General features: G+C 40.6%; 1 protein-coding gene across 1 annotated transcript in view; it reads left to right on the top strand.

Annotated features, from left to right (window-relative positions):
* Positions 1-25,337, top strand: part of LOC114647055 (solute carrier family 22 member 6-A-like) — an 81,246-nt gene extending 55,909 nt beyond the window's left edge. The window contains exons 7-10 of the mRNA XM_028795594.2: positions 17,566-17,780; positions 19,861-19,969; positions 21,666-21,872; positions 25,030-25,337. Of these exons, the coding sequence (XP_028651427.2) occupies positions 17,566-17,780; positions 19,861-19,969; positions 21,666-21,872; positions 25,030-25,111 (613 nt within the window). The 3' untranslated portion in view covers positions 25,112-25,337. The remainder of the gene's footprint in view (positions 1-17,565; positions 17,781-19,860; positions 19,970-21,665; positions 21,873-25,029) is intronic.
* Positions 25,338-26,768: the final 1,431 nt, after the last annotated feature.

Here is a 26,768-nt window from a genome sequence, read left to right as displayed (position 1 = left end):
CAGTCTCGTCAGAGGATCAACTCGTGAGCCTGGTCCAATACCGGGCGGTGTGCACATTCCCCACGGTTGAGCTTCCAAAGAAACTGAGGGCGGAACCTTCCCTTATATACTAATTGAGTGTCCTTGCCCAAAACGGCTTACGTGTAAGCAGTGTACACAGAAGTGATCAGTTTCTGCACACCCCTTCCCATGGGACACTTATGTTTTATCTCTACTAAGCCTAAAACAACCCTTCTTAGAGACATCAAAACAACTTACAGAAAAACATCTTGCATTAATTTAACCTTTTCCCTAAAACATTCTGAAACCCTTTATGAGAAACAAGTTTTTGCACATTCTTTCGCTATCATCCCAGACATTCCAATCTTTGTAGCTGGTTTTGCACTGAAGCGACCAACCCCCTCTTATTCCTTTATTTCATCCCTTCTCCTGTTACAGAGAAAACCTTTTTTATTACAATCGGTCCCTCGCTCAGCGCAAAATCTGCAACCTTGTCTGTCGTGCTCTGTTATTAATTCGTTTTAAAACACAAAACACATAGCAATTGAATATAGTCATTAAAGCAATAATAATAATAAGCAGCACCAAAGGGTGGAGAAAAACTGACAACATTGTGGATGCCTTTGGTGACCAACCTGTAAAGATTGACCACCACGCATTTACAGATTCACCTTCAATTTTGGTCCCTAAAATTTGTAATTGAGACGTCGTCATGACTGTCAGTACAGTAAGTGCATCTACATGTTTTTGATGTTTAGCAGCCAATTCTTTTAATTGTAGGGAGCTATTTAATAGACGTTCAGCTACAGCCAGTGAAATTGAGGTCGGAGCATGCCAGACTTGCCACTGGACCTTGGTAAGATGGTTTTCAGTGGTGTAATTATTCAGATAGTAAATATTATTTGCTATTTGCCAGACATATACATTATCAAGACATCCAGAAAACGGAACCTGTGGCAGCCTACGATTAGCGATGGTGGTGGAAACACAGAGTCGGTGAGGTCCCACTTCATACAGAGTGGTGTTCTGATTAACTAGTCTCCAATTACAGGTGGTTGCTTTACCTGAAGTACATGGGTTTTCCTGTCCTGACATCAATCCACAGAACATACCAATATTGGTGTGTTCACAATTTCGTAAATCATATGTTTTGTTTGTTTTAGGTTCTAGCCACTCACCATCCAATTGTAGCTGCCAAAAGTGTCCGTGTGCAACAACAGGTAAAACGTGATATCTACACAAGGTTATCATAGTGGTAACATTATATTGAAACCAATACCCATTACATATTGTATCATTACACTCAGTATTTTCAGGTTTAACCGTTAACCATAAGCTACTGCTAATGTTCCATATATCTTGCCATATTTGCATAGTATTAGTCCTTAAAGCCATTTGCATGTTATTTTTCTGTATCTGTGCTTGTAATATGTTAAAAGTGCATACAGTCCAGTTCATGAAAGTTGAGACATTTAGCCATCGAGTGTCATTGCTAGCCGTGATTATCCAATCTGAAGCGCGTTGTTCCCAGTTTACTGTTTGCTGATGAGAGACCATGGACTGAGGTAACCACCTAGCCATTTGGTCTGCCACTTTGTGAGTATGTCGTCCCACATTCTCAAGCTTGTTTGCAGTTATTTCATTATCTACGGTGTTTAAAGTTCCTAGGGTGGTGCCAACCCCTCCTAAGAAAGTGTCATACCATGCCCGTTTAGCACGCTTACACTGTGGCAACAGTGGAAACGTCACTTGCCATGTAACCTTAGTCCTTTTTGCTGTCATAGAAACAAGTTTACATGTGTCAATTATTGGTTCTACATGTGACTGTCTCGTTATGGGGGTTCTGGCCCACACAGCTATAGCAAGCATTGGTATAGTCCTGTTAATAATATCGGTTGAATTAATCCAGCCAATGGGCCCAGTCTTATTAGAGGTGTATTCGCCTGATGTTGCATTAACCTCGCACTGTACCTTGGAGCCGTTCCAGGGCCCCATACACCAAGTTACTTTCGACGTCCAGGTAATGTTTAAGTTTCCAGAGCACTCAATCAGATACTTCTGTGGTTTTACCCCCAGCACTTTCAAGTTCGAGGAGTAGATGGTGCACCCGTCACCAGTCGTAATGTTGAGGACATTGCAAAACCGATTCTCCGGACACGTCGTGTTCTCCTGCTGTCTAAATTTAGTGGAATTGTTCCACCACCATCGGACCTCAGTCGTCTCCTTTGCCTCGTCTCCTAAGGTAGTGGCTTTTACTCCTATTCAGGACGCCCCCAATTCTGTAAAACAAGAACACAGCATGTTGCACCCACTCCTCACTCCCTCCTGAAACAGAATTTATGATTACGATACTACCTATTTACATTGTGTTAATTCTAAAAAAAAAAAAAAAAATTTAACTTACACTTTAGCTTTACCCTTAACAATTTCGTGCTGCATGGTCTAATTCTTCAACGGGATATAAAGTCCTTCCTTTATTTTTCCCCTTCCCTTTGCCCTTGGCTTTCTTTCCTCCTTTCTTGTGTTTACTCTTGCGCCGGTTTTTCTCCCTATCTTCCTCCTCCTCTTCCTCCGAGGAGCTCTCGGAAGATAAAGAGGGACCAGTTTCATCACGCTTCTTACTCAACTTTTCCCATTCTGCAAAGGTAAGGAGCGAATGTACTTCCGCCTTTGCCACTTGTTTCTTTATTCCACCAGACTTATCTATAAGTCCTTTTTTCTTTGCCATATCCAGGAGCACTCCTGTAGGCTGTCCATCTATTTCCTCCTTGGGGACTTCAGCATTAATTAACGCTCCCCATAACTCCTTTCTATTCACTCCTCCTGTCCTATTGGCGCTATCTCTCGGTATGACCCCAGTGGATTGTGTTACAGCTGTCCCTGGCGGGGCTCCTCCCCACTCACCCAGGTCATCTAAATCCCGTAATTTGGCTACAACTTCCCCCACTCCTGCTCCTACCTCATTCAGTAGGAGAGTCATTACTATTCCTTTCAAATTAGCAGGAGCCGTTCTTATCAGGATGGTCCTGGCCATAGACGTAAAGGGGAATATATCTAATTGATCTGCTTGGCCCGCTACCACGGCATCCCTCATTGCCAATTCTCTAACCACTCGAATCGCCTGCTGCAAAGTCGTCCATGGTTTTACTTCAGGCCAATTCTGTGGGTGCGGATATATTTCAAATGCTGCGTTCGCCGCCAGCGCCAACAACGTACTGTCCCCTTCTAACTTATTCAGTTCTTGTCTCATTGCTTGTTTAAAACGGGAATCGACAACATAATCTGTAAATTCAGTACCATCCCCCTTATCCAACGACACATGCCCTGCTCCTGCATCATGCAAGCGTACAAGCCATGTGTCTGCTGGCTCATTTCGCCCTTGTGCATAACGTGATCTAAATCCTTCTCTTTCTTGTGCAGTGTAATCTTCATATACATCTCCCCTCCTAACATTACCCTGTGCATCAGTAAAAAGTCTACGACGTGTCACGGGTTTAGCCTGTAAAGGCAGAGGATCAATTACCGACCCTGCATCGGGTCCGTCATCATCCTCATAATCATCATCCCAAATATTACTATCCCATTTTTCAGGATCCCACTCATGGACGTTAACTGCGGCTACAAACGCTTTAACCTTCGCAACATCCGGTTTACGCTTCTTTTTCGCATTCACCTTGGCTATGCAAAAGGCTGCCTTTTCCGCCATCCCCTCGGCTCTCTGTACCCGCGGCAATAATACAGCTACCTGGGATTCGGCCATTGAGGCCCGCCCTAACGCATCCGCCAAGTCCATTTGCATTGTCTTAATCTCCCTTTCTTTTTTGTCTACCAGACTATCCAGATTTTTAACCGCAGTTAGCAAAACCCACCCTCGCGTCTGCAAGCCCATTATGGGTTCCTTTGCAGACACCTGACCTTTCTTAAGCGCGGCTAGTACATTCACTGGTGTTGGGGGATCCAAGCTCTGCCAATATTGTGCTAACCCCCCCCCCCCCCCCCCCCCCACATCTCAATTCTCTGGCGCAGTCTTCCCATACCATTTCCTCCCAGCCTGGGAGAGGTAAAGGAGCTGCGCCAGGGTTTTTATCCTTTTTCTTAAACATCTCTGATTTCCTTTGCCTCACTTAATAATTGAATATTTTACCAAATTCCCCAAAATCCTGCAACCGACTACGCCAAAATGTTTTAGTTTTTGGGAAAATGGTTCAAAGGTTTTAACAGAAAATAAGCAGGCAGAAATCAGAGAGGAAAGGTCCAATACTTCAATTGTTTACTTGTTCAAATATAGTATCAGTTACATACAATATAATGGTAATAAATATACAGATATAGGAATTGTACTATTGACTCACAGTAATACAGATATATATGAATTATACTATTGACTTACAGTAATACAGATATATGAATTATACTATTGACTTACAGTAATATCAAAGAAAAACCCAGAGCCATCATCCTAGACCAGTAGACTGAGGGAGCCCGCGTGTCAGTCTCGTCAGAGGATCAACTCGTGAGCCTGGTCCAATACCAGGCGGTGTGCACAGATATATGAATTACAGTAATCCCTCGCTACTTCGCGGTTCACTTTTCGCGGATTCACGTCTTCGCGGGTTTTTAAATACAAGTGATTGCCCGCCTATCGCGGAAGTTATGTTCCAGACCCATCAGCAACAGGAGAAAATCCGCGATATAGAAAGACCATATAAATAAACATTTTTATAGTTTAAGCCTTAAAATACCCATCCCACATGCTTTAAACACATGTAAACTTATAAAACACACTTTGTTAACACATATGATATGTGGATGTCAGGCTAAGGATATGAGTAACATCTCACTATTATAAAACATTTTAACTTCACGCAAGACAAGACAGTGAGACAGGAAAATACAAGGCTTTAAAATTATTGACACGCAAAGCGACAAGCAGCACAAAGCCAGCACAAAGTCCACTTCTCCTTAGCATTCATTCAGCTCCCCACCCCCTTGACAATGCGAAGTGGCAGGAGCCTACTGCGCCTACGGGGAGGGGGGGTTTGAGCAAACGTGCGTTCAGCCCTCACACACCTCCACTCCTCCCCCTCCTTCTGAACGAGCAGAGCGACAAGCAGGCATTTTGGCAGAAGCAGCACAAAGTCCATTTCTGCTCAGCGTGAGTTCAGCTGCCCCCCTTCACAAAGCGAGTGCAGACACATTGACGTCTGATCGCTGCGTGCAGTGTGCAGTGTTGGTCTGAGGTGTTTAAGAATGCAGAAAGTGTTTAAGAGCATAGGAAGTGTTTATAAGAGTGTGGGAAAGGTTAACAAGAGAGTGAGAAAGGTTTATAAGAGTGTGGGAAGGGTTTATAAAGCCTTAAAATATGTATAATTAATAAAATAAATATAAGTCGCTACTTCGCGGATTTTCAACTATAGGTGAGGGATTACTGTATACTATTGACTTACAGTAATATCAAAGAAAAACCCAGAGCCATCATCCTAGACCAGTAGACTGAGGGAGCCCGCGTGTCAGTCTCGTCAGAGGATCAACTCGTGAGCCTGGTCCAATACCGGGCGGTGTGCACATTCCCCACGGTTGAGCTTCCAAAGAAACTGAGGGCGGAACCTTCCCTTATATACTAATTGAGTGTCCTTGCCCAAAACGGCTTACGTGTAAGCAGTGTATACAGAAGTGATCAGTTTCTGCACACCCCTTCCCACGGGACACATGTTTTATCTCTACTAAGCCTAAAACAACCCTTCTTAGAGACATCAAAACAACTTACAGAAAAACATCTTGCATTAATTTAACCTTTTCCCTAAAACATTCTGAAACCCTTTATGAGAAACAGGTTTTTGCACATTCTTTCGCTATCATCCCAGACATTCCAATCTTTGTAGCTGGTTTTGCACTGAAGCGACCAACCCCCTCTTACTCCTTTATTTCATCCCTTCTCCTGTTACAGAGAAAACCTTTTTTATTACACTGTGCCATCTCCCAGATGTCTATATGTTGGGACAGCCTCCTTCAATCAGTTCCCTTAGCCTCCTCTGCCTCTTGACATCAGCTACTGAGAGTGTGTTCACCTCTTGCTGCTCCTCCAGCTCTCCATCAGGATCTTCATAAACTAAGCATAACTAACATCCGGCGCCGCCGAGAGTGGCAGCCTTTTCAGCAGCTCCGTGTATGACTATATGTGTATGTGTATTTTTCTACTTTTATTTTTCTATTTTTATTTATTGATCACTCCTACCACTTTATTTTATGTGGATTTGTTCCCTGGACACACTTACTTTTACAACGTGGGCATGGATTTTTACACGCCGAGATTCGCCTATTCAAGTACTCAACTTCGAGCGCTGAGAACAAATGCCAGTGCCGGTGTGGTTCCCTATTTACCTAACGAGGTAAGAAGGCGGTATCGTGGCAGCAGAGCCGGCACTAAGCTAAAAATGAAGCGGCTTGCGAGAAAGTGGCGTTTTAAGCCTTCGGTGCCTTCTGTTATTCTGGGGAATGTGAACTCAATCTCAAATAAGATCGACAAACTGGCTGCGCTGGTGAAATATGTCAGAACCTACAGAGAATGCAGTTTGTTGTGTTTCTGCGAAACGTGGCTAACTAACACCATCCCAGATGCTAATGTAGAGCTACCCGGGTTTAGCACAGTTAGAGCGGACAGAGACGCAAGTACCTGTGGGAAGCACAAAGGAGGAGGACTCGCTCTCTATGTTAATACACGGTGGTGTGACTCTGGACATGTTAAAGTAAAAATCTGCACTTGCTGCAGGGACATCGAACTGTTGGCCGTAAGTCTGCGTCCCTATTACTTGCCCAGTTTGGACACGTCATTGTTGTCATCGTGTATATTCCTCCTCGGGCGGACGTGGAGATAGCGAGTGACATCATCCATTCTGCTGTTGCTAAGTTACAAACGCAGCACCCCGAGGCACTTGTGCTAATCGCTGGAGACTTTAACCATGTGACGCTGGACAAAACATTACCTGCATTCTCCCAGTATGTGGACTGCAACACCCGGGGAAATAAGACTATTGATTTACTGTATGCAAACGTTAAAGACGCATACAGCGCCACCCCGCTGCCTGCGCTTGGGAAAGGAGATCATAACCTGGTTCTGCTTCAGCCTCACTACAAACCAAAAGTGAGAGTCCTACCTGTAACCACACGATCATTCAGGAAGTGGACCCCGGAGGCTGAGAATGCTCTGAGACAATGTTTTGAAACTACAGACTGGGATATCCTGCAGGGATCTCATAGTGAGAACACTGAGGTAAAGTTGTTGACTGCACTACTGACTACATCAACTTCTGTATGGACATTGTAGTTCCAGTAAGAACTGTACGCTGCTATGCTAACAACAAGCCATGGATTACATGTGACATCAAGGGCCTTTTGAACCAGAAAAAAAGGGCTTTTAAAGACGGTGATCAGCATGAGCTAAAGCGCGTGCAGAAGGAACTCCGAGTCCAGCTCAGGACGGCGAAGGAGCAGTACAGGAGAAAGCTGGAGCAGAAGTTGCAGAACAACAGCATGAAGGAAGTGTGGGATGGGATGAAGATCATCACTGGCTGCAGCTCAAAGCGGGGTACCACCATCGAGAGAGACGTGAAGAGAGCAAACCAAATGAACATCTTCTTTAACAGGTTTGACCACCCTAACCCACTCTCACCTCGGAGTACTGCACTCTCTACACATCCTTCTGCTGATACCAACATAGGAGAGACATCCCCACCCACAATTACAGCAGCGCAAGTGAGCAGAGAGCTGAGGAAACTTTGTGCCAGCAAAGCAGCAGGTCCAGATGGAGTATCGCCACGACTGCTGAAGGTCTGTGCATCAGAGCTGGGGGGTCCTCTACAGCGCATCTTCAACCTGAGCCTGGAACAGGGGAAAGTCCCGAGGCTTTGGAAAACATCTTGCATCACCCCAGTCCCAAAGGTATCACGTCCTGGTGAGCTGAATGACTTCCGGCCTGTCGCTCTAACATCACATGTGATGAAGACCATGGAGCGGCTGCTGCTTCCCCACCTGAGGCCACAGGTCCAACACGCCCTTGACCCTCTGCAGTTCGCATACCAGGAGAAGGTGGGAGCGGAAGATGCCATCATCTATATGCTACATCGATCCCTCTCCCACTTGGACAGAGGCAGTGGCGCTGTAAGAATTATGTTTCTAGACTTCTCTAGCGCCTTCAACACCATCCAACCTCTGCTCCTTAGGGACAAGCTGACAGAGATGGGAGTAGATTCATACCTGGTGGCATGGATCGTGGACTATCTTACAAACAGACCTCAGTATGTGCGTCTCGGGAATTGCAGATCTGACATTGTGGTCAGCAACACAGGAGCGCCTTAGGGGACTGTACTTTCTCCGGTCCTGTTCAGCCTATATATATCGGACTTCCAATATAACTCGGAGTCCTGCCACGTGCAAAAGTTTGCTGACGACACTGCTATCGTGGGCTGCATCAGGAGTGGGCAGGAGGAGGAGTATAGAAACCTCATCAAGGACTTTGTTAAATGGTGCGACTTAAACCACCTACAACTGAACACCAGCAAAACCAAGGAACTGGTGGTGGATTTTAGGAGACCCAGGCCCCTCATGGACCCCGTGATCATCAGAGGTGACTGTGTGCAGAGGGTGCAGACCTATAAATACCTGGGAGTGCAGCTGGACAATAAATTGGACTGGACTGCCAATACTGATTCTCTGTGCAAGAAAGGACAGAGCCGCCTGTACTTCCTTAGAAGACTGGCATCCTTCAACATCTGCAGTAAGATGCTGCAGATGTTCTATCAGATGGTTGTGGCGAGTGCCCTCTTCTATGCAGTGGTGTGCTGGGGAGGCAGCATTAAGAAGAAGGATGCCTCACGCCTGGACAAACTGGTGAGGAAAGCAGGCTCTATTGTTGGCATAGAGCTGGACGGTTTGACATCCGTAGCAGAGCAACAGGCACTCAGCAGGCTCCTATCAATTATGGAAAATCCACTACATCCATTAAACAGTGTCATCTCCAGACAGAGGAGCAGTTTCAGCGACAGACTGCTGTCACTGTCCTGCTCCACTGACAGACTGAGAAGATCATTCCTCCCCCAAACTATGCGTCTCTTCAATTCCACCAGAGGGGGTAAACGTTGAACATTATTCAAGTTATTGTCTGTTTTTTACCTGCATTTTTTATTACTCTTTAATTTAATATTTTTTGCTGCTGGAGTATGTGAATTTCCCCTTGGGATTAATAAAGTATCTATCTATCTATCTATCTATCTATCTATCTATCTATCTATCTATCTATCTATCTATCTATCTATCTATCTATCTATCTATCTATCTATCTATCTATCTATCTATCTATCTATCTAATCAGCAGTCCGACTGCTGCCCCGATTTGTCCTCTTTCTTTATCTCTCTCAAAACACAGCGCTCACTCTGTGTTTTGTTTCTTTTCTTTTTACTTTTCCTGATTTCTCTCCTGCACTTACCCTAGTCCCATTTATTCTAATAAAAATGCTCTCAGCTGGTATCTTGAATGTCATACTTTATTGGCCTACAATCACTAATTATCACTAACGCACACCAGTACTTAGTATCCTGCACCAACACAAGATTGAAAACAAGGGGACATGCTGCTGCTGAAAAGGATGAATAGCTAAAACAATTCTCATGATTTACATCTCCCTTACACCTCTCTCCACAATCAGACCCATGTGAATGAGTGTGGGTGTATGTGTAATTGGGTCTTGCAGTTTTCTCACATCTTACTTAAAGTTAGTTGGTGGCTTTGTCATCAGTAACTGAATTTTAGTTTTGGATTTCTTCAATTATATACTGTATTTGTTATTAGTGGTTTAATTAAAACACAACATTATTTGTAACAAAAGGAGACAAAAGATCACAAAAGAGTTGTGGCACCAGATGGCAAACCCCATTTAATTGTTGGCAAAATAACAAACACAAATTAACAGCAATCACGATAATGTCTTTCCAGACGCAAGTCCAAGACTGAACTGAAGCAATATTGTGGTGAGGTGGTTATAAAGCAGGGAGGCAGGAAGAGGTGGGCTTAGGTGACTGGAAACTGGAAGTGATGTCAGAGGTCTTTGGGCCATCAGTCTCCTGGCCTGTCGATGGAGGAAGGGGAATGTCATTGAAAAACAGAGCCAACCACGGACTTCATTGCAAAATTCAATACATTTTTCTAAAAGTTTGAGTAGTATCCACTTGCAGAGCCACAGCACCATACGTCACCGGAGTTGTTAGACCCGCAGTTACAGATCCGGAAGTGGCGTCACCTTCGTTTCAGGACTGACTTCGTAAAATTACTTTTGGAAGGTTTTGGCAGGTCTCGGCAAAGCCCAGAAAGTACCTGTTCAGAAATTAAGTGATAAAAATGAGAAGGGAAAAACAGTACATCAAACCAAATAATACGCATCATTGTGAAGTTCGGAGGGTTTCTGCCATCACGTTGTGTCATACATCAAACTAAACAATACGGATCATTTCTGTGAAATACACTATTAACATTTACGTTGTGTTCAGGTCTGTGGAAACCATTTAACATGTCGACAAAATTAAAATCATCAACATCTGTGTTAATTGAAAACAGTTTTTCGTTTATATTCATAAAATGAATATACAATATTATTACAGTGTTTGCACCACGTTAGAGTTTAGTAAAATGTTAATAATAAAAGTTATTACATTTTTAAAAATATACTGTACAATGCATATGTGCAATATTGTTCTAAACCAATTTAGAATAAATATCTAAGCCAATCTTAATATTTTCAAACATGTATGTGAACAAAACATATTCTACACTGAATTATGCTATATATTAATTGCCTTATATAGAACTACTCTAATTTTTGTCACTTATTATTACAAATGATAGGTCATCAAAAGAAAAAAAATACAAATACTAATAAGAACACAATTTATTTATATAGCACCCTACCTATGCCCAAAATTCAGAAAGAACAACAGGACCTGTATAACATTGGCTACAAATAATCTCTTCACTAAATAAAAATAAATACAGTATATACAAAACATTCAAATAGAAGAAAAGACAATAATCCAGACTAAAATACAACATATAATACTACAAAAAAATCTTGAACAAATAAATTGTGATAAAAATTCAAACCTTGAGTACCTGGACAGATAGAGGGGGTAAACTGAAAGAAGGGGCAGAATGTCAGGTCTGTTTAATGTCTTCCTAAACTAATGAGTTAAAAAAAATGAATGGAGTCAGCTGATCTCATTAAATTTGCGGGGGGTCATTCCACAGTCTGGGCACTATATAGCTGAGGTCCCTGCTGTCACCCACAGAGTGCAGGTTAGTGAGGGGCACAGACTGAGAGGACCTTAGTGGGTGGGTGCAGGTGCAGCAGGATGGCTGTGATATGCTCGCTGTTCTTTCTTCCCAATTCCTAATGGCAGTCAGGGTGTCGTTGTCTAGCCTGTAGAGGTCTGTGCATCCCTCCATGCATATGCCTCCCCTGACCATCACTGACCCACCACCAAAGTGGTCATGCTGAACGATGTTGCAGGCAGCATAACGTTCTCCACAGCTTCTCCAGACCCTTTCACATCTGTCATGTGTGCTCAGGGTGAACCTGCTCTCATCTGTGAAAAGCACAGGGCACCCCCAGTGGTGGACCTGCTTATTCTGGTATTCTATGGTAAATGCCAATCAAGCTCCACAGGGCCCAATAGAGAACGTTGGGCCCTCAGGCCACCCTCATGAAGTCTGTTTCTTTTTGTCCAAGGTCAGAGACATTCTCACCAGAGGCCTGTTTGCTGAAGGTCATTTTGTAGGCTCTGCCAGTGCTCAGCCTGTTCCTCCTTGCCCAAAGGAGCAGATACTGGAGGGTCCTGCTGATGAGTTAAGGACCTTCTACGAGGGGCCCTGTCCAGCTCTCCTAGAGTAATTGCCTGTCTGTCTCCTGGAATCTCCTCCATGCCCTTGAGACTGTGCTGGGAGACACAGCAAACCTTCTGGCAATGACACGTATTGATGTGCCATCCTGGAGAAGCTGGACTACCCGTGCCTCCTCTGTAGGATCCAGGTATGGCCTCATTGCACCAGTAGTGACACTGACCATAGACAAATGCAAAACTAGTGAATAAACAGATGAGGAGGGAAAAATGTCAGTGGCCTCCACCTGTTAAGCCGTTCATCCCTGTTTTGGGGGTCCTCTCATTGGTACCCATCCCCCCCCCAGTGCACCAAAGCAGCTGAAACTGAACAACAGGCCCTCTGCTACTTAACTGACCAGATCAACAGCCCAAAAGATTCATTGACTTGATACTATACTCTCATTCAAAAGGGTTCCTTTAACTTTTTTGAGCAGTATATTTTAATGTAATATTGTGTTTTTATAAGTCACTGCACAAATTACTGAAATACACTCAATAATAGTTTTGGTTGCCTCACACTTCAGTATTTTAATTTCACTTTGAGAAGCATGAAAGATAATTGTGGTGAATCTCAACTTATGATTACATTTTTACTACGTATATATTATTGAGGGACTTTTTTTTTAAATCAGCTGGTCACTTTATTTTAACAAGCAATGTAAATAACCTGTTTACTCATTACCCTATTTTCATTTTCTACACAATACTGTAATAACTGTACAATTCAGCAGGCTAAAATAACAGACACACAAACACACTCACTATGCATACATACTACAGGTGCCGTCATTGGTTCCCCTGTGGACTGGGCTGTACATGCTGGGATCTTTGGCGCTTGTCATCCCAGTAGCATGTGAGGTGTCACCAATGGTTTACCCTGCTCCTCAAGATGGCTCTGTCTCCTCCCTGTTCCAGTCTCAGTTCAAGGTTGTCGAGATGACAAAAGTATTTTTTTCTGAGATGTTCAATATGTTGAAAAAATTGCCTGTGGCTAGCATCCAGCGTAATTTTTTGTCTAAATTCTCCACTTCTCTTTTTGTAGCATTATAGTCCATTATCATTTCTAGCCATGGAATCTCCTATCCCTGTGCAGGTCACATTGTGCACCAAGGATGTGTCATTTGTTTAGACAAACTTTAATGTTTTCACTGGCCTATTCTTTGTGGCCAGCAGTTGATGTGGGAGCTCTGGCTTATTTTTCCTTATTGTGCTAAGTATTGTTACCTTCCTCTTGAGGAGCTACTGTCCCAGTTTGTGTAAAAGTAAAACTCCCAGTTTGTGTAAAAGTTATTGCATATGGTGTTGTGGCCATGCAACTTTTGTCATGTCCAGGGCAAACCTCATGCCTTAATTTCTCACAGGACTTCCTCCATCTGACTTTCATTTGTTAATGAAATGACATCCTCTGCTCTTCCGTATCTCTGTGCTTCCCCTTGAGCATGTTATTTATAGCTTTGGACTGGGTTATCATTTTTATGCAGATGATGCTTAGATCTATTTCAGTGTTAAAAGTGACACTTCATCACAGCTTTCTCAGCTCACAACTTGCCTCAGTGAAATTACATTAAAATTAAAACCTGAACAGGGCAAAACTTTTTAAAATTAAATTGAAACATAACTGAACTCCTGCAAAGTGACACTAAAGTGCAACTTAAGAAAACAAGCACCTCTGCAAGAGAACCACCTCTTTCAACCTTCGCAAGTATATCCAGTTTTTAATACCTGGAAAAGTTTTGGGATTAAAATGCTCAGAGATCTTTATATAGACAACATATTTACATCTTTTGAACAATTGCGTTCAAAATTCAACCTCCCAGCTACACATTTCTTTTACTATCTTCAAATTAGAAATTTTGTTAAACAGAAATTGCCCAATTTCCCCCACCTTGCACCCTCCACAATGCTGGAAAAAATACTGCTCAATTTCGAGGAAACAAGCACTATTTCCGCAATATATAAAATCTTATTAGAGTCCCTACCTTTCAAAGATCCAAGAGGACATTGGGAAGAAGATCTCTTAATCAATATATCAGAAAAGGAGTGGAAGGTAGCAAAGCAGAGAATTCACTCGAGTTCTATATGCGCAAAGCATAGAATTATTCAACTAAAAATTATATATCGAGCACATCTGTCTCGCTTAAAACTCCAAAATATTTCCAGGGCAGGATCCAACCTGCGAGCGCTGCAACCAAGCTCCTGCCTCACTGGGTCACATGTTTTGGGCCTGCACCAAACTAACATCATTTTGGACAAAAATTTTTAAGTGCCTCTCAGACAGCCTTGGTATCACAATCCCTCCTAACCCATTAACAGCTGTGTTCGGTGTTCTTCCAGATGGACTTGAATTGGAGAAGGACAAGCAAACTGTGATTGCATTCACTACACTTTTGGCACGCAGACTTATTTTGTTAAATTGGAAGAATCCTAATTCTCCTCTTATAAGTCAGTGGGAAACCGATGTTTTATATTATTTGAAATTGGAAAAAATCTAATTTTTAGTTAGAGGATCTGTACAAAATTTTTTCAAAACATGGCAGGATTTAATCAATATTATTTTAGAATAAGAGAAATAACTATTATCGCATTTAACTCCCTTCTCCATCTCTTATTTACATATATATTTACTTCTCCCTTTCTTTTGTTTAATGTTGCCTTATTAAAAAGCCTTAAGCAATTTTCCTTTAGCTAAGCTCTCCTTCTCAGGGGTGGGGTTTGATTAGTCTTCAAATTTGTTGGGTTATAAATTGATCTGTTTGTATGGAATGATTACAATGAAAATTAATAAAATAAAAATATTAAAAAAAAAAGAAAACAAGCTCCTCTTCAACTATTCTTGGTGATGATCTCATCAGACCTTCTTTTACAGCAAAGAATCTTGGTGTTACTTTGATTCCTCCTTTTCTTATTTCGCCCATGTAAGCCATATTAAGAACCTTCCACCTGTGTCACATTTCTTATGTTTGCTCATTCCTCTCCTTTTCTGATGCTGAGAATCTCGTCCCTGCTTTTATCACATCCCGCATTGATTATTGTAAGTCACTGCTGGCAGGTGCCACTTCTAATCTTATAGCACAGCTCCAGCTGACTCCTTGAGGGACGCACAGACCTCTACAGGCTAGACAACGACACCCTGACTACCATTAGGTATTGGGAAGAAATCCTTGTACCCATTGTCAGACACTGTGCATCTTATGTCATATCCAGGGCAACCCTCATGCCTTAATTTATAATATAATAATTATCTTAATTTTATAATAATATAATCGTATAGCACAGCTCCAGCTGATTCAAAACTCAACTGCAAGAGTCTTGACACCAACCAACAACAGCGAGCACATCACAGCCATCCTGCTGCACCTGCACTGCTCCCTGTGTCTTACAGGATTTCATATCAAATTCTGTTATTGACCTGCCCACTAAGGTCCTCTCATTCTGTGCCCCTCATTAACCTGCACTCTGTGGGAGACAGCAGGGCTCTCAGCTATATAGTGCCCAGACTGTGGAATGACCCCCCCCAAATTTAATGAGATCAGCTGACTCCATTCATTTTTTTTTTTTTTACTCATTAGTTTAGGAAGACATTAAACAGACCTGACATTGTGCCCCTTCTTTCAGTTTACTCCCTTTACCTGTCCAGGTACTCAGGGTTTGAATTTTTATCGCAATTATTTATTTTTTATTTGTTCAAGATTTTTTTGTAGTATTATATGTTGTATTTTACTCTGGATTATTGTCTTTTCTTCTATTTGAATGTTTTATATATCCTGTATTTATCTTTATTTAGTGAAGAGATTATTTGTAGCCAATGTTATATAGATCCTGTTGTTCTTCCTGAATTTTGGGCATAGGTAGGGTGCTATATAAATAAATAGTGTTCTTATTAGTATTTTTATTTTTTTTCTTTTGATGGCCCATCATTTATAATAATAAGTGACAAAAACGAGAGCAGTTCTATACAAGGCAATTAATATATAGCATAATTTAGTGTAGAATATGTATTGCCGTTTTCTTCACATGTTTAAAAATATTAGATTGGCTTAAATATTTATTCTAAATTGGTTTAGAGCAATATTGCACTGTGCATTTTAAACAATGTAATAACTTTTATTATTAACGTTTTACTAAACTCTTAATGTGGTGTAAACATTGTAATTATATTGTATATTTCATTTCATGAATGTAAACGAAAAACTGTTTTCAATTAACACAGATCTTGATGATTTTAATTTTGTCGACATGTTAAATGGTTCCCACAGACCCAAACACAACGTAAATGTTAATAATGCATTTCACAGAAACAATCCGTATTGTTTAGTTTGATGTATGACATGACGGAATGGCAGAAACCCTCTGAACTTCACAATGATGCGTGTTATTTGGTTTGATGTACTGTTTTTCCCTTCTCATTTTTATCACTTAATTTTTGAACAGGTCCTTGACCCATTACTTTCCAGGCTTTGCTGAGACCTGCCGAAACCTTCCAAAAGTAATTTTACGAAATCAGTCCTGAAATGACGGTGACGTCATTTCCAGGTCTGTAATTGCTGGTCTACAACTGCAGGTCTACAACTGCGGTGACGTATGGTGCTGTGGCTCTGCAAGTGGATATTATTGGAAAGTTCAGGCCTGAAGTGTAAACTGTCAGGTGGGACCACCAGGGGGTTTTGCTGCACCCCAAACCCCATTCACATAGGCATAGACACAAGTCCTGATTAAAATAAAGGGTTTTATTCTTTTAAATACCTTCACAAACAGGTTCTCAGAAGGCATACAGCACACACAACACAATTCTCCAGGCTTTTTTTCTTCTTCTGCTCCTCCAGGCAAGCTTCGTCTGCTTCTCTTTACATAAAACCCTAGAGCACTTCCAGTGTCCTGATACTGTGGATCAGGAGTACTTCTGGGTATGTCTGTAGCCTAGCAAAGTAGGTCTCATAAGATGCTTCAGTGCCCCTTGGGGGCACCCACAGGACCTAATGGGGCTACCCATAAGAACTACAATTCCTGATATGCCCTGTGGGTCTCCATGGCGGTACCGAAGTCCAGGAAGGCTGCCACCTGGGGTACTGGGGGGAAACAATGTCCTGAATAAATTGTCTTCCCCTGTCCTTCCACGCTATTGCCATCCCTGTTCTGCTCTGTTTGGTATGCCAGTCTCGGCATGGTGTCTCTCACACAGGTATGGCAAAGAAAATAAAACTAAAACCAGATTTTTCTCTAACTTAAACTAAATAAACAAAATACACACAGACGTATTTAAGTCAGTATCTTCAGATTTGAAAAGAGCTGTTTATTGGACAACTATATTTATTATCGAAGGTGGAAATCATTTAATCTTTGATGGAATCAGGTGCCCATATTTAAAAATGAATTGCTTAAATAAGCTATTATAATTATTGAAATAGTACAATAGTTTTAAGGTTATTATGTTAAAATAATGTATGTATATAGTAATTATATGTATGTTCCCTTAAAATACGAATTAGGATTTATTCTTTAATATGTAAATGTACATGTAAATACACATTGTAGACTGAGGTGCACAAACACCAGTGATTCCAATAAAAAGTACCATCTTAGAAGTTCTACAACAACCAAGGGATAGCTAAGACGTGTTTTTGTATGTCATCCTTTACCCAGGTGTGCCACCAGCTTTTCCTATTTTGGTCTCATTATGGATCTTCAGAAGTTTACCTTGAGTGTCTGTCTGGTGCAGCTCATATTTGCCCTCATTGAAATCCCATGTAAAACTGTCAGTTCTCTAATGATGATGTTTCTTGGCCGACGTTTCACGCAAAAATCTGTGCTGATGGTCCCGGGTTGCCTGGTCCTGGTGAATACTTTTCTTCCTAACGGTGAGAATTAAATTTTGCTTTGTATTTCCAGCACCTAATCTGTTGTCTCCAGGAAGCACTTCCAGGTCAGACAGGACTATAGTGATCCTTGTATTGTCACTATCCGAGTACTCCCCCTGGTGGCAGCCACAGATCCTGACAGGAAAAGCCCATGGGGTCACAACTTCTCTGCTGCCCTACAGGTGCCCATAATGGGGCTTGCCAGGCAGGATGCTGCCATCCAGTGTACAGGGGGATACTCTACTCATAGCAGGCAGTGACCCACTGTGCTGTCCTTGCCTGTTTCCAAGTCCATCCCAGCTGCTGACCAGTGGCTGTTAGAATGCCAGCCCTGCTATAATGTCCTTCCACATTTGTTTCCCGGCACGAAAAGGAAATATCGTCATTCCTCCATGACCTTCCGTTAATCAAAGCCTCATCATGTACTTATAAAACAAATAATACTTTTAGGTATAGATAAGATCACAGGACAGACTTGTTCTACACTGAGAAAGATAAATATTTTGTTAACCATTAGTGGATACTTGGATAGTGTTAATCCCAAAAAATATGAACCAGAATAACTAGGGATCTCTACGTGCAAGTTTTAAATTTATAAGGACAAAGAAAACGTCTGTACTAGCAGGGTCCAAAGTGAGAAAGCTGAGTCACTGGTGAATACTCTCCGACTTCCATTGGTCCAAGAGGTGTATCAAGGAGGCATAAATTAAGGCTAATAAAGAAGCCCAATGTTGCTACCATTCCATCCATCCAGAGCCCAGGCCAGAAACCAATCAGCTTACTAAGACAAAGAGCCACCTGGCAGTCTAAACATGCTGGATTTTTAGACTCCTAACAAGGGCAGGCACAGTAGCGCAGTGATAATGCTACTGCCTCGCAGTAAGGAGACCAGAGGTAACGTCCTGGGTCCTCCCTGCATGGAGTTTGCATGTTTTTCCCTTGTCTGTGTGGGTTTCCTCCCATACTCCAAAGACATGCAGGTTAGGTGGATTGGCATTTCCTAAATTGGCCCTAGGATATGGTTAGGATTTGATGGACTGGCACCCCATCCAGGGTTTGTTCCTACCTTGCTTCCCTATGCTAGTAGGGATAGGCTCCAGCACCCCCCTCGCAACCCTGTTCAGTACTAAGCAGGTAAGAAAATGGCTGACTGACTCCTAACAAGATGAACAGTTCCCTATCCACGATGTCTTGGTATTATGTTGTCACACTCATTTGCTTCCTTTTGGTCATACGTAGGAAATTTAACTTAAACTATAATGACCAAATAAAAGATTAAACTTTCCTCTCTTGCTTATCTTGGCACTAGTATCTTGTTTCCTTGAGTCATAGATGTAAAAGAAAGAGGAAAGTACCACTAGCAGACCAGACTAGGATTATAGCATAAACATGCAAGGATTATAATGGGGATTTGGGACCCTCTGTTCAGGGCCAGTCTAAAAGTGAGAATAGGGTCAGCCTGGGACCCTAACAGGAAAAAACACCAGTTCAGTTGATGGTTATCAGGTTTAAGTTTTAAATTTTGTTCTGTATCTTCTGGTTTGCTTTAGATTTTGATGTCTTAGCTGTTTGTCTCTCTCTTTGTGATCTTTTTGTTCTTTGGGTTGTTGTCTTTATTAGTTTATTTTATTAGAATTTAGTGTACTTTTCCTTTTTACAGTGTCTAGTTTCCTTCTCTCATTTCTTTTTCTTTATTTTTAGTTAATTTATTTCTGCATTTCTTGTTCTAGTTTTCCTTTGGTTTTTTGATGTAATTTGTGCTCACAAGCCATTATTTCTTTTATTACTCACTTCAGGTGTGATACATGAGTTGTTTTAGGTTGGATATTCAGTAAACTCCTGAGAAGAATACAAAATAAATTATCAACATGCATAGTACACACAACATTTAAATTAACAACTAAAACATCAAACAGTGCAAAGACAGACTCAGGTGAAGGAGCAGTGGGGCCAGGTAGTTCTATCATATCATAAAATTATTTCATACACTTTTTTGACTGTATTATTTCACATTATGCATATAATGTGTTAAACTCTCTTTTTGGTATATTTATGTATATCTACTTTGCTAACCACACAGAGCTGCAAACAGTGAGAACTACTCTGGCAGTAATTGCAAAAGGACTGTTTGCTTCCTGCTTCAAATGTGTCTACATGTATACCAGTGAGCTCTATCCCACTATCATCAGGTAAGACAGGATTTAGACTACAACTGGCCTCATTTTGGGTAAGTCCGCTGTTATTATGACAATCTTTTATTATTTACTGGCTGTGCTACACATATATGATGGGCTGAAATCTAAGCAATCAATATAGACCTCAATGTTAACATTTTAGGTGCACCATGTACTACATATAGACACTTGCCAAAGTGGATTAGTTATTACTATTTTTTTTATTATGAATGAGAAAAGGCCTGCCTTTAAATCAGTCAATGCAGCTATTACTAGAACCAGGCAGTAGTCAAGATAATAGAACTTCTTCTACTCAGACATGGCTTAAAATCATGGATGGATGTTTTTTTTCAGTTCACTACCTAACAAAGTCAATCAAAAACTTTAAAACTTTATTTAAAAACAAAAAAGTAACAGGTGTAATATTTTGTCATGTTTTTAAGTTTTAGTAGGCCTGACTATCTTAATATTATAATTATTGTTACATTTTAGTTATATAGCACCTTTATCATACCTAAATTGGATACTAGTGGAAACTGCAGTTGTGGCGAATGCAACACAAGCTTTGTTTCCATCATATTTGTCAGAGGAGAGAAATGTGTTAAGGTGTTGCTGTGATGTTGCAATGGTTACCAGGGCTGGCTTACCGCTTGGCTGTGTTGGTTGCAAGCACCCAAAAGAGACATCCAACAGAGAGTCCTCCTTTAACATCTATGTGTTCAGATCTGCAATTGTAATTGATAAAGATGGTAGTGGGGGGTCCATCTTGGACATCAGTAACTTTGTGTTTGCATATGGATTTGAAGAGTGAGGGCAGCGCTCCCCCTTGGAGAATCAGCCTTCTTTGCTTATAAAATGATGTTATGATGCACCTATGCCAAGATCTGGCCATGATAGTTACCACTGTGGCCTCACAGACAGAGTTCTCATTTTAGATCCCACCCTGGTCACTATTTTCCTGCAGTTTCACTCAATAGCCTCTTCTCATATCCCAACAAGATGTTTATTATGATGTTTATCAGGTCCTGCTTGAGTGAATCCCCATCCATGTTTGTTTCCTGTCTTGCACCTGGAGCAGACCTTTTCAAGTTTGTATTAAATGAGGCAGGATCAGAATCACTGAATGAAAAAGGGGCACTGCAACAGGAGGCAAAGAACTGGAAAGAGCTTCAGTGAAATGGACAAAATAACAACACAACACCATTTATTTCTGTTGCACATTTTTGTACACAGGGTGCAGCTTAGTGTTTTAAAAGATGGCAAAGAAATAGTTACAAGGAAAGAGAAACTAATTAAATTAGGTAAGAAAACTAAATTTAAGTATTTCAAAAAATAAATTAATACAAGCTTACAGACATAGATATATTAATTAGTAGAAAAACATAATATCAAATTGTTAATGTCTAAAGATGAATCCGATGATATGGTCAGATGTCCAGGAAGGCAGAAAAAAACAACAAAAATAAAGATGACACTTTACCTACCTGTAGAGAGTCGATCAGAATGCATTTGTGTATGTACTTTAGATGCATTGTCTTTTGTTTCCAGTGAAACAAATTAGTATTATGCCATGTGTGCTTGTTTTTTTTGGTAAATGATAAAAGAGGTTGACTCCAAACCTGCATTTCTAATATTCCTGCAAATCTACTGGTTATATATGACTCCAATAACTTTGTACAATAACAATAATAATGATGCTATATTTTTGCAGACAGACTGGAATGGGCTTTGCCTCGACCCTGGCCCGTGTGGGTTCAATGACGGCACCTTTAGTGATGATGCTTGAAGATTACTTCTCTTACCTTCCTGGCCTCACATACGGGCTCTTTCCTATAATTGCGGGCTGCTTTGTTTTCTTCTTGCCAGAGACGCTCAATGTGCCACTGCCAGACACCATTGATGACGTGGAGGCACAACAGTATGTATGATACATTTGCAAATAAATAAAAAAAGATGTTTATGAATGAAGCACTCTGACCTCTTATAGATCTTTCCTGACAAACCACTTCTATGTAGATAGTATTCAACAAAAACATTTTTAAAGAAGATATGGACAAAAAAAGGAGTAATCAACTACAAAGAACATTGGCATATCTTCAAAAATGAATAATTTAATGCTTTATATGTATGTATTATATATTATATATATATCAGAGGTTCTGAAACTCGGCCCTGGGGACCCACTGTGGCTGCAGGTTTTTGTTCCAACCAGCTTCTGTTTTTAATTGAACTCCTCAGCTAATTAAGTGATCTGTTATTTCCCAAGTTCTGTGTTTTGAGAACAATATAGAAATTAGAAAACTAAGTTTGGGAAAAAAATGTAAATATACTAAGCAGTTATATGGGAATTATGTATTTTTTTCCTTTAAACAATATTAAAATCTTGATTTTAATTTTACTTTTCCATGGGGGTATTTTCCGTACGTTGATTAAGTCATCTGAGATCAGATGCCTCATTTTGGATGAGTTAATGCCAGTGAAACTCATCCGGGATAAGTCGGTTTTTCAAACGCAGCCATGTAGGAGATTAATCTAGCTGGATCTAATCATCCGAGATAAATGCGCGCGCCTGCACTGACTGCAAAGCCCATATATATTGAGTCTAGAAAACATGATCAGCAGGTCTTTGATAGGCTGTAACAAAACGACGAAAGAACGGGCGTATTTTTTTCACACAAGCGGTGCAGGACCTTTTATTTGAAGGAAATGAAGAATTTCAAGATTTAATATGCACAAGGGATAACACTGCAAAAGCAGCCCAAACCAGAAAAGACGGCTGGCAAAAAGTGACCGACAAATTAAACGCTAAGTAGTGTGCATTGTACTTACTGAATGCAGCGTTTCATTTCCTATGTGTCAGATTAATTATTATTTAATATGTCATAATTCCAGATCAAACGTGAGCACAAGGAGAACATGGGAACAGGTTAAAGTGAAGTACAAGAATATACTTCAAACTGGTAAATATTGGTATATAACTATTTAAAGAATTGTTGACATAAATAATCATATATAATATAAAAAACATTAATTTTAAAGCTAATAAGAAGGCAGACAAGCAAAAAGCTGGTGGAGGTCCACGCAGTCCAGACCTAACCCATGCAGAAGAGTTGGCTGTCCAGCAAAATGTCCATCGCCCTGTTTCTGAGGGCATTCCACAGGGAAGCTCCTCCTCAGAACCAGTGGCAGGATGCAGTGGTCACTTCATTTCAGGTAAAGGATGGTCATTGCATATATTTGTCCTCAATGTGTGCAATAGGTATGTTCCATATAGCCCTCTTTTTTTTTTGTTGGGTCAGTTGCAGGGAATGTCATATCCCTAGAACTTGTGTCTGACCAACGAGATATTGGCGAAGGTCAAATATTTGATGAAGACACTGTGTCTGATTATTCATCAGGAGGAGAGGTACATTTTCCAAATAATGTGTGATCAAACTCCATTCTGATCAGTCCCATGTGCCCCAATCACATTTGGAAATCCTGGGTAATGAGAATGTTAGGCTGATTGTAAGATTTTTCATGGAACTGTGGGTGTTTTTGCCTGTGTATTACCTACCTGCAATGGCATGAAACGCCTGTTTTATTGTCTGCACATGCAGGTGTCCAGGAAACACTATGAAAACCCGAAGTAAATATTTCAGAGCCAAACAGACTTTACGAATTGCCTGGCAAACTGCACTTTTAGATAGATTTTCTGCATCACCTACAGTACTGTATATTAAAAAGTGCTGCTTGCAAAAAACCTCAAAGCAATGCATGCTGCCTGTGTGGTTGTGAGAGCCCGACTTCGCCGATTTTGACTTCGAATATGAGGTGCTAATAAATCTTTGAGGTACAATATTCCCTCTCGGCTAAAGCGGTATATTTCGAAAAGAATTTCCTCCGGGAGCAATAAAGGATCTTGCCGATCACGCAAAACCCTCTCTATATAAAATTCTCTTCTTATAATTTGCGCACCGATATCAATTGGTCGCTCATTCATGAACGGCGAAGCCACAACTGAATGAATTCCATGCACGGACACTGATTAAGTGTGTGTGTGTGCTAATCCTTGTTTACATAGAACAAACCTGCTCCGAGCAGGTTTGAGGATTTGGATGTGCTGCTATGACAACACATCCAGCAATAGTTTCGAAAAACCGACAGATCCAGGGTCATGCCAAATCGTCAACAATTACATCCGGCTAAACGAGTAATCCACGTACGAAAAATGCCCCCTAGGTGTTCTAATTGTTTAACTAATCCATTATTTACTAATTAGTGGGTCTGACGCCAGAGTAGTTGCAGCCTTTGATTATTCAGTGTTGTTTGCCAGGTTGTCTGCTCTGCTCGTTTTTAATTGTCATTATTAAGGTACAATGAAGGGAGCAAACCACACAGAGAAAGGGCAAAATATAATGAAATAAACAAAAGAGAGCTGAGCAAAATAATCTATAGCAAAAATAGAAACATTTCTAAATGTGTTTTAAACGTAAAAATTATGCTGCTGTGCTTTTCTGAATGTACAATAAGAGAAGAGGAAATAAATACCAGCTAATTAAATGAGATCAGTGTTATTTGTTGTCACTGATTATGAATCTGGTTGAAACAAAAACCTGCAACCACAGTGGTCCCCCAGAACAGTGTTTGAGAACCCCAATATATACAGTAATACCTTGTCACCCTTGATGCACACATTCTGAGAGTATAAATCGGCCCTTAAGTTGTGCCTTTTGGAACCAAATACTGATGTAGGGTGAGGTATTACTGCTGAAATTATCCAATTTCTCTGGCATTTCAGTTTTTCTTCTTGTTATTGGCACTAGTGGGAATGAGGCGACTATGTAGACTTGGACGCTAAAAGCACAAAATGTATGAAAACTTTAGTCTGTGAAATGATGTCTCTAAATGATACACGCCCAGGTCTTTAGGTGACATGGTCCAGCCTCTGATTTGGGTAATAATCACAATAGCCTTATTTAAAAATATTCTTGTTGATTAGGAATATGCCTTGGAAGAGCCACACCTTTTGTTTTTTATCAGCTGATAAGAAATTTCACCACAATTTTGATCTTGTCTTTGTTTGCTTCTTTTAGGAAAAAAGAAAACTTGAATGCAAAGACACAAATATTACCTGCTGAAAATTTGACAGTGGCAGTTCTGTCTACTAAACTCTGAAGATACGTCTATTTTTGGTTGAAACCACACTCAGCAAGTCTTACAAATGTATTAAATTACTAGATGAAAATGAGTTTATGAAAGGAAAAAAACAAGTGAATGTGAAGACTTGCTGCATATTGCTATTAAAAATTGGAAATAGAAGATACAGTATAGTTAAAAGTATTTTTCTTTACGGGTGTACTCTCTTGTTTGCTTACATTGCATGGAGGAAGGTGTTTCGCAGGGCCAGAACAGATGGGACCAAATCAGACATCTTTCTCTTATCTGACTTGAGTCCGTTTTATGGAAGACTCACTCACAGAGCTGGATGCCACAGAGAGGAGCAGTAATGCTCTTTCGAAAACAATTACCAGCTACAGACAGGGCCAGCTCGGGCATTTTTGCTACCCTCGGCAAAGCTTTACTTGCTCCAATTGTATAACACCGTCTGTGGCATAAGAGATTCATAAATGTGGAATTATTTATATTTACCCTTTGATAGTATTACCTGTGTTTTCTCTTGGTAGAGTAATATATTGCTCTACTTTCCCCTTTTGTATTATTATGTTTTTTTTGTATTATTAATATTGTCAGAATGCCTCAAATCTCCCAGACTTACCACTTTTTCTAAGGTATTATAGTATATAACTTCTCCCCACCTTCCCTCCTACATCTATAACCTCAGGCAATTAGGTGTAGTAAAAGACAAGCAGGAGTTAAGTTACAATTTAAACAATGCATTATTGATAATATTCATAAATAATAACAATATGCAAAGTACATTTGAATATTGGCAACCATACAACCTGATTGAATAGTGATGTGTAGTTTCAGGAGGCGAACAGACTTGTTAAGTTACTTAAAAATGCCTCTAGTTAAGGCATCATTTATGGTCAGCTTTCTTCAGAACAGGCCGCATGCCTGTCTCAATATGGCTGCCAAGCTCTGCTCTTCATTCTGTTGTCTTTTTCAGTTCATGGTGTGAGATGCTTCTTCATCAGATGTTAGTAAGAGAGAGAGAGGGTGAGATAAAGCAAGCAAATTTATGGGTTTTCTGTCCAACCCCTACAGCCAATAGGGCGTCCTGGTACTTAAAGGCTTTTGATACAAGCCAATTCCAAACAGCCATGCTTCAGACCAATGGGGCAAAGAACATCTTAACACCTGCCATCCCCTAAAATCATATGTTTAAGGTAAATCTTGGCATTTAGGCAGCCTGGCTTTGTATGGGAGTTGAGAGACTTCAGAGAAACATTTACCAAACTTGTTTCAGGCACTTCCCCCAAATCCTGCCATAAAATTCAAAGAGACTCAAGTCTGCAGGGGTTGTAAACATGAATGCTTCACACTAATATTACATTGCTTTGCCTAAGTTACAAATAAAGACATACAAAATATTTCTCAACTTACAGTATATGCAAAATCTCACATCACAACAACCTGTATAACATTTTCTTTGTAAGCTGGTTCTTAAGATGGATTATGAACTGATGAATATAGTCACATCGATATATGCATTTTATGCTCAATATAGGTCTACATCTGTCTGAATGAAGGTCAAAATGCTTGGTAAATGATGCCAAAGGAAATGCAAGTTTACTACAGATAGTAAGTAAATGAATGTAAATCTGACTTATATTTTAAAACTTATTATATTTTATTTTAAAAATGTGTA

Source organism: Erpetoichthys calabaricus, chromosome 1 (assembly GCF_900747795.2).
Source record: "Erpetoichthys calabaricus chromosome 1, fErpCal1.3, whole genome shotgun sequence".
Lineage (NCBI taxonomy): Eukaryota > Metazoa > Chordata > Cladistia > Polypteriformes > Polypteridae > Erpetoichthys > Erpetoichthys calabaricus.
Note: the sequence above shows the minus strand (reverse complement) of the source record. Positions and strands in the feature narration are given on the sequence as shown.